We start from the raw sequence: 11,031 nt of genomic DNA on the forward strand, positions 1-11,031 counted from the left end.
TCGCTATGGAGACGGCGCGCGGCGCAGGGCGCGTGCGGCCGCTCCCCCCTCGCCCCGCCCCTGCCGCGCGCCGCGGCCCGGACGGAGCCTCCCGAGCGGAGACCTGGACCTGGACCGGCCCCGGCCCCGTCCCCGTCCGTGCGAAGCCTCCAGCCCCGCCCGGGCGGCAGGAGCCGTCCCGGCCCGTAAGTAGCCCTTCCCCGGCGCCGCAGGGGCAGCTCCCGCGGGAGAAGCTTCTTCTCATCCTGACCTCCTCCCCCTCCGCTCAGCTTCCCGAGCGCCTGCTGCGCCGCCCCGCCGGAGCGCCCCGCGGGAGAAGCGTCTGGTTCCGTTACCGTTAAAGCACCGCCTCGGAGCTGCAGTTCACAGCGTTACAAGAGAGCGTGGCCTGTAGCGGCTGTTCCATAGAATGGTTTAGGGTGGAAGGGGCCTCCAGGGCCATCCAGTTCCCACCTCCTGCCATGGGCAGGGACACCTCCCGCTGGAACGGGTACGGTGTGTGCCGAGCTACAACCACCGCAGCGGCACTTGGGCTCTGCAGACCCTTGGCACGGTGTAAAGAAGGAACACGGAGGTGCAGGAAGCTCAGCAGGAGGTGAATGGAATCTCAAATACAGCTGTTAAGGGAAGAAAGTGCAGATGCTGTGCTGGGACATTACCCAAGCAGTGACTATTTATTTATAGCATTAAAATGAAAACAGCCAATTTCTGGTTCTTAACTCTCCTCTTGCAGCTGAAGCTCGCATTATATTTCAAACTGGGGTTAAAATGACACATTTACATACCTGCTGGAATCGGGAAAACATTCCTTCAAAAGCAGCTGCTGAGCTGATCAGCTTCACCTCCAAGTCGGTGTGCAAGGCATGGCAGAAACTGCTCAGCTCCCTTTTCAGCAATCCCATGAACTCCATAACCCCCCAACACACTTCAAAGAACAGCAACAGGAGAACTTAACACCAAAACTCAGTGGGGCCCAAATGATTTTGCTGTCCTTGACCCTCCCAGGAAAGCAACCTAAAAGGGGAAGTGACAACCTGTGAATTACAAGGCCAAAAGCAAGCCTGAGTATCCCAGTGCTCACTGGAAGCTGCAATCACTGAGTTTCAGGCCTTAAGTCACACGTTACAAGATTTCCTGCCACACAGATCACACTCAAAGACACCCTCACAAAAAGGCAGAACTTTTTATTCTTGACAAGACACAGCATGAAGACCTCTCTGTGCATCTACAGAATGAAGACTCAGAAAGATGGAGGTTTCCATACATCCAAATAACAAATGAAAATAAATAAAGTGAATGAAATACTCTGGCAGTGATTCTGCATCACTTGGCAGTCCTGGAAATGAACACAGATCCCAGAAGACCAAATCTTAGCTTACCCTTAGAGTTCTCAAAGTTCCTGCTGCTGCTTCCCATCCCCACACAGACGTTAACAGCTTTGTGCAGTGGAGCCCACAGTCATCTTCCTCAGCACACGGCAGTGATGTGCCCACAAAGTGCCCCAAAAGCTCTAATTACCTGACAGAAAACTCTGCCAAAGAACATCTGAACACCTGATTGGTTTTAGCAAGGAGGGAGTCCCAGCAGCTGGCAGTCACTGGAATGGTTTCTTCCTGTGTGATCTGGTAGAGGTGATCCTGCTCTGGCAGGGGGGTTGGACTGGATGAGCTTTCAAGGTTCCTTCCAGCCCCTGACGTTCTGTGCTTCCATGGTTCCCGTCAGCCCCAGAGGGGTCCCAGCTCTGGCAGCAGCACGGAGGCTGGAGCAGGGCAGTGCAGGTGATCTGGCCAAGTAAGAGCCACAACATCAGGACGACACAGTTGAAACAAGAACAGGAAAACAACACAGAAGTCTTCATCTGCTTCAGTGCCAGATTTCACATAGTAAGTGTAGTGTGGTTTTGGTAAACCCACCAAGAGTCACCTCGATTTCTAGAGTGCCAACATTGCAGAAGAAAGCCCTCACCACCACGGGAAAAGAAGGGCTGGTGGCACCCAGCTGCAGATATGCACTTGTGCCTCTGCATGCTGTGCCTGTGCCACACACCTCTCACCTCACACTGAACACGTTTTACCAGCCTGTGCCATCACCACAGAGAGAGTTCAGAATTCTTCTTCACAGCTTTCAGCATGGTTCAGAAATGGAAGCCTTAGAAAAAACAAAACTTCCCCTTTATTTATATTGCACCTTTTTCATGAAGAGCTACATGGTAGAAGTTTCTGCTCCTGCAGAATGCTACATCAGGAAAACCTGGGTTTGAATACACAGGAGAAAGAAAAGGTCCTGAGCCTCAGGAACCATTGTGAGTTGACCTCGGATTCTCCACACTGTTCTTACAAATCACTGTGCACCTACAGAGCCCAAATGTTGTCTCCATTTTCTTTAGCATTCAGTTGTTTTAAAGCCTGAAGCCTTTGACCAGGTGGTGATGATGTTCTAATCACTGCTGGGTACTAAGATTGAAGCTGCAGGGCAAACATTTCAAAGAGCACCAAATGTTTGATGGAGCTACCAAAGAAAGCATTCAGCAGCAGGCAGAGATTGGTTTCTTCCACACTGGGCTTTCTAGAAGTATCCAGGACTGGTTTGAATGGTTGGACTTGGATGGTCCTCGAGGTCTTTTCCATCTGAAATGGTTCTATCCATTTTCCAGCTGTGCACTGCATGTAGAAATGCACAGTGGAGATGAAAACACTTCTGAGGATCCCAGCAACCTAACGCTGCTCAAGGCACCTCCTTCCTGCCTGTGTGGTTGCCCAGTATCACACCCTCAAAGCAAAGCATGAATCCTGTTCCTCTGGAGCAACCATGACCTGTGGCACTCCCAAAGCTTCCTGCAAGGAAAAGTCCCAGCCCAGCCCCTTGTCTTGGATTCAGTGACAGGCTCATTGTCCACAATTGTCTGGACATGCCCTTTCTATTCCAGCATTCCACTCTTTCTACAGACCTATGTGCACATCATTAGTTTACAAACCACCTTAGAGCAAACTCTTCACCCTGCCAAACAAAACCTCACAGCAGCCCAAGATTAAAATATATATTGCAGCAGTAGAAGGAACTGCCTTTGCCTGAATGTGGGCAATACTGCTTAAGGACTCAGCAAAACCACCTCAGTAACCACTTCACTGCTTTAATGACAGTTCTAGCAGGCAAAATGATCCCTGGTGACCACAGACCTGAACTAGAAGATCACAAATGCTGTCAAGCAGGCTCCAGGGAAGAGATTCACTCTCTAGGCCCCAAAGGAATGATGTCTTCCTTTTGGGCCAGCTCCTTTTTGCTCTGCAAGTCAAGTAGCTTTACTTCAGAGACAGTGAGGCCACGAGTCTGGACTGGAATTTGGGACAAGGTATTTTTAAACAGAAAGCCCTCACCTGCTCTTGTACTTCTGACAGACAAAGCCAGGCTAAAGGCCTGCCACAGTAAGTGTGCAGTGCAGGCTTCCTCTGAAAGCAGTCTCAAAAAGTGGTTGTGTTCTTTAAAAGGAAATCATCTGGATAGATTTAAGAAAGCCTCTGTCTGTGAATCCAGTTTGTGGAGCTTTATTTCAGGTAACAGTTCAAGTTGTGCAGTGATGGTACAGCAGCAGAACATGTACAGGTGAACTCCCAGCATGGCTGCACACCCCTAGGGCTCCAACTGCTACTTCCTTCTGGTATTTCATCCTCCTAAAAAGTAGGGAAGAATTCTCCCCTTTTCCAAACAGAAAACAGAGGCACAAAGAACACAATGAAGCATTTGCAGGAGTCTAACAGTTCACAGCTTTGAAAGCAGCCAGAGAACTTCAGCCCCTCTTAAAAACCTCAGCAGAAACATCTCATCCTCAAATCAGCCTTATGCAGAGCCAGAACCTAATCCACACCCCAAGTCCAGACAATCCTTTTTACCCTGTATGTAAAAGCACTTTTAAACATTGGGAAGCAGCCTCAGGAGTACACATTCTGCACTTGCCCATGATGAAAAGAAACAACTATACAGCAATTAACACTGGACAGGCAAAAGGAATTTAATCTGCAGGGATCCTTTTCCTCATGATCCTGGACTAGGGAATAATTTATTAAGATTTTCTAAGCTAAAAGCCCAAGTTTAAAACTAGCAGGAACAGTTTCAACTCCAACCAAGCCAAAGAAGTTCCAATACAACACATTAGCAGCAGCATCCTTAAACCCACCTGTGATCATTTCCTCTATTGGGCTGTGTGGTTGGGAGGGAGTCTATGTAACAGTGTCCACAGCCAGCCTAAAGAGTTAAGATCAGCTGACTGTGCACTTGAAATTGTTCACTCTCCAGAAAGGAGCCAAATCATCACCTTGCATTGGTCATTTTAAAGCAGTAAATAAGTGCAGGGAGGGTTCAGTACCACACCCTGATTTTTGTCACTGGTGTTTAATACCTTTCTAGTAAAAATCCAACCAGGCTATCAGAAGCCTCACAGTACCACAGCTCTTCTGTTAAGGTCTCCAAACTCTCACTTTGCCACAGCAGTAACAGAAACCACCTGCTTCAGCAAACCCACCTTCAGCTGGTTCTGCTCCTTTCATGCACAAATGCAGTGCCTGACAACAATCAGCTTCTCCAGAATTAACTACCAGAAACAGTTCTTCTTAATCAGAAATTATCTATTTACTGCTCATTCAAATCATATTTTCTGAACAGTTTCCTCTGTCTGGGCCAGGAGAGTCGTGGGAACAGAGCAGGATATGTTTAACTTCCTTCAGTGAGAAGCAGAAGTCAGTTTCCCACTGAAGCCCCCAGCAACTCTAGCAGCAGGAATTGAGAAACTTAAAAACCCAACCAGAAGCTAAAATAAGACTTGGGAAACAATTAGGAATTAGGATTATTCAAATCAATTCATTCATAATATATGAGTCAGATAAGAGAGAATAATCAATGCATGGAAGGGAGAGGAAAATGCCTGAAACCTTTCCACTGTGAAAGCAACTGAAGAGTTTGGTAAGAACAGGCTTGAAGCCAGCAGAAAAATCAGATTATTCCAAACACTTTATTTGTGGAAATGTTGTCTGCATGGTTGAGGAGGAGCAGTGATGAAGTTACAGGACTACTTAGAGAACAATTATGATCACAAGCTCCACTTGTGATCTGCAGTGACTGGGACAGCAGTGTTCCTAGAGAACTCCATTCTCTACACCTGAAGTATGCTTCTTGATGAGAGGAATCATCCCACTGCCTGCCCTTCCAGCTACACTTCTGGTTTGTCATCATAAACTGAAGGCACAGGCACAAAACAGTTAACACCTACATGGGGTTTCGTAGTTGCTAGAGATGAACTCAGCTCTACCTAATCTGCACCTGACAAACTGAAGTCATCCTTCTCCAATAAACAAATCCTGGTCACCAGAGGATGCCTTAAATTTCCCTTCTTTCTGAAAGTTTCATTAAAATAAAGCATCATTAACACAAAGGAAAGATCAAATTAAAGGTGATGCTACCAGTGTGGAAACAGAATACTGGCCAGAACTGATCTGCCAAAAGAAAGCTCAGTTGACAGACTCTGACAAGGAGGAGCAGCACAGCAGGTGTCTCACTCTGTGGTTCCATATGGGCATTTCCCCAGGACCTACACTGTGGTGAGCTCCAGCACCGGGCCCAGCTGCTCACACCTCCAGCCTGCTCAGCAGAAGCCAAGGGCCTGTACCGCTTCCCCTCCCCATGCACCTTCCCTTCTGCGAGAGCTGCGCAACGAGATGGCTTTTACATTCACGGATGTACTGCAAAGTTTCTGACAACGCTGGGGACACTTGGGTACCACAGTCTCTACCTGGCTGCCAGGGCTCTAGATATCAAAACGATTGAAGTTGTAGGCAGCAGGGTAGCTCTGCCGGCTGTACTGGAAGTGGTCTGTCAAGACGCTGGTCCGGCTGTGCTGGAAGTCTCCGTGCGGGGCAAATGCTGCCAGTCCGTTCTGAGCCTTCTCGGGAGCGCCTCGATGCCGGTCCAAGGTCACGAGGTCTCCGGTTGTGATTGGAAGGAGCTGCTTCTTGGCCTCTTGGTTTGCATCGTATTTTGTCTAGGAGAGGAGGCAAGAAAGAATGTTTGTGTTCGTTACCACCTTACAGACTTGCATAGGCAAAACCACAGAATCATAGAATCAAGCAGGTTGGAAGAGACCTCCAAGCTCATCCAGTCCAACCTATCCCCCAGCCCCACCCAGTCAACCAGACCATGGCACTAAGTGCCTCATCCAGGCTTTTCTTGAAGACCCCAAGGGACGGTGCCTCCACCCCCTCCCTGGGCAGCCCATTCCAATGGGAAATCACTCTCTCTGTGAAGAACTTCCTCCAATCCCAACTCGCTGGCAGCTGGAAGGCTCCTCTGGAGATTTTGTGCTCAGTTTTGGGCACCGCAACACAAGAGAGCTGTGGAGGTGCTGGAGCAGGTCCAGAGGGCAACAAAGCTGAGGAAGGGTCTGGAGAATAAATCTGATGAGGAGCAACTCAGGGAACTAGGGATGGTTAGTGTGAGGAAGAGGAGGTTGAGGGGAAACCTCATTGCTGTCTACAACTACCTGAAGGGACACTGCAGAGGCTGCTGCTGGGCTCTGCTCACAGGTAACTGGAGACAGAACAAGGGGGAATGACCTCAAGCTGAGGCTGGGGAGGTTTAGATTGGACATTAGTTTTTCACAGAGAGAGTGGTCAGGGACTGGAATGGGCTGCTCAGGGAGGTGGTGCAGTCACCCACCCTGGGTGTGCCTAAGGGTGGTTTGGATGTGGTGCTTTGGGATATGGTTTGAGGTGAATCTTGTTGAGCAGGGTTCTAGGTTGGACTTGGTGATCCTGAGGGGCTTTGCCAACCTGCATGTTTCTGTGATGCTGTGATTGCCCAGTCCAACTCCCTGCTAAAGCAGGGCACCCACAGCAGCCTGCCCAGGAGCACAATGGCCAGGGGGGTTGGAATTTCTCCAAAGAAGGAGATTCCACAGCCTCTCTGGGCAGCCTGCTGCAGGCCTCCAGCAGCCTCCCCCCAAAGCTGTTTTTCCTTCTGAAGAAGCAGCAGACATTTACCACTGCACTAATATCTACACCTGCTGAGTCTTCAAATATCAGTGGCTTCTCATAAAACTCTTTCCCCTCAAACACCAAATCAGGAAGCTGCTCTTTTGCTCAGGATTTGGGTGAGCTACTTCTCAGTCTTTATTTCCCAAGAAAAGACTAAGATGAAGATTTAAGTTTGTTAGAGGCCTGCAGTGAAGTTTTAAACCATGCCCTCTGTGTCTGTCTTCTAAGCATTAACTTCTCATGCGAACAAGAATTCAAAGCTCTTGGACTGTTCCAAGGGAGTTTCAGGAGCAAAGTTCTTGCCTTGTTGTATAAGAAGACCCCCAAGATTGCTGTCATCATTCCAAGGACATTAGTGCTTGTCACCGGATTGCGAAGCATGATAAGGGACACGGTGATCACCATGATTCTCTTCGTGGCGTTTGCCACGGAGTAACTGAGTGGGCTGATGAGGTTCAGGATACTGAAGGCAATGACATTCTGGGCAAAGTTACAGAATCCACTGATTACAAGCAGCATCAAGGTCCAGGGCCAGTGAGACATGGTGCTCTGATAGACAAACAGGCCAAGAAAGAAAATGTTAGCTCGTGTTTCAGATAAGAGACCAGGAAATGCAAACACAGCTTGAGTCACTTCTCACCTGCTACTGGGTAGATAAAACCCCTGCAGCTTAACTCTAAAGAGACGCCCAAGTGTGTTACATCATCAAACTGCCAGCTCTGAGAACTTGTAACAGGCGTTCTGGGTGCATCTGCTCCTGCCTCCTGCTCAAAATCCCCAAGGTTACACTGCCACTGATGCTCCCTCTCCTAACGCTGACAGGATTCTAACAGCAAGACCAACGAGTGAGCACAGAGCTTGTTTTGTGAAACAGCCTGCAGGTGTTTCACAACAGCTCCTCCCGGGCTGATGAGGAACTACACCGAAACGCTGCAGCCTACTCTTTTGTTCCCTTTCGCTGGCGGTGATTTGTTTCTCTCTCTTCTTTCTCGCTAGCAGCTCCCCAAACGCAACACTTACCAGGTCGTTCTCTACTAAGAAGGACGAAAGATCTACCAAAACCCAGGTGGGGATCATGAAGAACACAGCGTGGCACCCGAGGATGTTCAGCAACCGAAGGTGGTGTATCCGGGAATCTCTTAACACCTGGCAAGAAAGGTTATTGAGCAGCTTTCCTCAGCTGCTAACAGGTGACAGACAGACCATCAACACCATGAATACTGTTACAGTAGGAGCTTCCTGTAAGGATGACCAAAGGAAAACTGATGTCCATTGGGAAAACAATGCTTTCTTGAGCAGTGACTATGAACAAGCTCATGATACATTAAAAATGTTCTGTAAACGAGGCAACAAAACAGCCTCTGGACAGGTTAAAGCTTGCTTCTGTCAGCTACTGACTCACTACAGAGAAAGGTTTTGATACAAGGTAAGTTAAGGGCTCTCAGGTAAACTGTGACATTGAAGCACTACCAAACTGTGACATTGAAGCACTACCAAACTGCGACATTGAAGCACTACCAAACTGTGACATTGAAGCACTACCAAACTGTGACATTGAAGCACTACCAAACTGTGACATTGAAGCACTACCAAACTGCGACATTAAGCACTACCAAACTGTGACATTGAAGCACTACCAAACTGTGACATTAAGCACTACCAAACTGTGACATTGAAGCACTACCAAACTGTGACATTGAAGCACTACCAAACTGTGACATTAAGCACTACCAAACTGTGACAGTGAAGCACTACCAAACTGTGACATTGAAGCACTACCAAACTGTGACATTGAAGCACTACCAAACTGTGACATTAAGCACTACCAAACTGTGACAGTGAAGCACTACCAAACTGTGACATTGAAGCACTACCAAACTGTGACATTAAGCACTACCAAACTGTGACATTGAAGCACTACCAAACTGTGACATTGAAGCATTACCAAACTATGACAGTGAAGCACTACCAAACTGTGACATTGAAGCACTACCAAACTGTGACATTGAAGCACTACCAAACTGTGACATTGAAGCATTACCAAACTATGACAGTGAAGCACTACCAAACTGTGACATTGAAGCACTACCAAACTGCGACATTAAGCACTACCAAACTGTGACATTGAAGCACTACCAAACTGTGACATTGAAGCACTACCAAACTGTGACATTGAAGCATTACCAAACTGTGACATTGAAGCACTACCAAACTGTGACATTGAAGCACTACCAAACAGTCAGTGGAACAAAAAAAACCATGAAGAGTGAAGGATAGTTCAGAGTTCTGCCCAATTTTCAGCCTAAGAGTTCTCAGATGTGGGGAGAGCCACAGTGAACAGACATAGAAAACACCAAAACTTCCTTTAGGCGTGGCTGGAAAGTCACCTTAATGAAGGATAAATATGTACAGCCCTGGAAAATGTTTAACTGTCCTGCTAAAGGACTGTGCTGCTCATCAGCAGAATTGTTACCTTCTTTGAGAAGATGTTCTGAAGTGAAAAACACAGAGTAGCAGCAAGTGCACTGATGAGCCCCCACATGTCAAAGGACAGTTCCGTGACAGTGGCCAACAGGACACCAGTTATGATGGGGATCAGAGACAAGTACACCTAGAAGAGGAAGAAAGGGGAGTAGCTTATGTCTCTGCATGTTCATTTTGATCGAGTTTCGTTTCAACCACTGCTCTGGGGCGGGAAAGGAAAGGAAGACGAAAGCAACAGAACCAGGGATCAACTTTGATACTGTTGTAGTCTGAGGACACTCGGTGACTACAAGCCACGCTGTAAGAGCCACAGCGTATCAGGGAGCATCACCTTGCTCAGCCTGCAGATGTGTTTCCTTCGTGTGGACAATCAAACAGGAAGGAACTTGTGAAATCCGTGTAATCGAACTTCAGTCCCGAAAATCACCCAGCAACCAGAGCCTGCCCCTTCCTGATCCCAGCCACCAGAGCCCCCCACAAACACCAGTGAGAGAAGAGAGCACCGCAAGCCTGCCTGCACCTTGGTTGTCTGCTTCTCCTTCATGATGATCCGCGACAAGAGAACCACCCAGATCGGCATCGTCGCCTTCACTGAGAACGAAAAGAAGGTATCGGTGGGGGCGCAAACCTGGACCAGCTCCGCGAACCGCCACCAGCGGACGAGGAACTCAGCGCTGGTCCCGTCAAAGCCACAGCCTTAGTCCATGCTGGGTCACCGCTCCCTGTCGCCGTGCTGGGCAGGGTGTGGGACACGGCAGCAGGTCCGAGCACACGTTGGGCACACACGGGGCACACACCAGGCTGCTGGTCACGGCACCAAGCCTCAGTACCAGCACGCACTGGTGACCAGACGCTGCACTGGGCACCGATACGCGCACACAGCAGAGACCTGGGCACTACACTGGGCACTCATATGGGCACCTACGCAGCTTCAGGTCACCCCACAAGGCACCAGCAGAAGCAAACTTTGGTACCAGTACAAGCAAACGCTAGGACATCACCTCGGACACCAGTATGGGCGCACACTACTACGACTACCGGGTACCGAGACACCCCACCGGGCACAGCTCTCCCATCCCACATCCCCTGACTCTCACCTGTGTGCGCGTACGAAACCGGGACCCGCCAGAGCGAGACGTGCGCGGAGACGGAGGCGAAGTACTTGCCGAAGGCGAGCGGCAGGATGTAGCGGGGGTAGGCGCGGGGCGGCAGCTGGCTAGGGCCCGCGGGCGGCACTCGCCAAGCGCGCAGCAGCGGCGGCAGGAGCCCGCACAGCCCCAGGATGTGGAAGAGCGAGACGGTAACAGGCCGCGGGAAGCCGCCGAGCAGCAGCTTGTTCACCACGTTCCCGCCGGCACTCAGCCCGTACCAGGCCAGGCACAGCGCCGACACCCGCGCCCCTTCCCGCAGGGCCGGCCCGCGGGCCCCCCTCCCGCCTGCTCCCGCCGGCGCCGCCCCCCCACCGCCGCCGCCGCCGCCCGCCGCCGCCAGCGGGGCCGCCATGGCTGCCTGCGCCCCCGGCCGCCGC

General features: G+C 49.9%; 1 protein-coding gene and 1 long non-coding RNA gene across 3 annotated transcripts; one reads left to right on the plus strand and one right to left on the minus strand.

The window, feature by feature from the left end:
• Positions 1-53: 53 nt before the first annotated feature.
• Positions 54-1,309, plus strand: LOC135192171 (uncharacterized). The gene is made up of 2 exons (XR_010308923.1): positions 54-185; positions 270-1,309. It is a non-coding gene; the product is annotated as an uncharacterized LOC135192171 (long non-coding RNA).
• Positions 1,165-11,006, minus strand: SLC35E1 (solute carrier family 35 member E1). 2 transcript variants are annotated; one of them, XM_064175095.1, is made up of 7 exons: positions 10,601-11,006; positions 10,024-10,094; positions 9,493-9,630; positions 8,040-8,165; positions 7,323-7,568; positions 5,780-6,028; positions 1,165-1,783 (listed from the first exon to the last, which is right to left on the minus strand). In XM_064175095.1, exons 1-6 carry the CDS (start codon positions 11,004-11,006, stop codon positions 5,795-5,797), a joined length of 1,221 nt encoding a protein of 406 aa, XP_064031165.1. In that variant the 3' UTR covers positions 1,165-1,783; positions 5,780-5,794. The 2 variants fall into 2 exon arrangements, with proteins under 2 accessions (XP_064031165.1, XP_064031164.1); XM_064175094.1 differs by lacking the exon at positions 1,165-1,783 and having other exon boundaries at positions 3,521-6,028.
• Between the last annotated feature and the right edge of the window lie 25 nt (positions 11,007-11,031).

This window comes from Pogoniulus pusillus, chromosome 41 (assembly GCF_015220805.1).
Source record: "Pogoniulus pusillus isolate bPogPus1 chromosome 41, bPogPus1.pri, whole genome shotgun sequence".
In the NCBI taxonomy this organism is placed as follows: Eukaryota; Metazoa; Chordata; class Aves; order Piciformes; family Lybiidae; genus Pogoniulus; species Pogoniulus pusillus.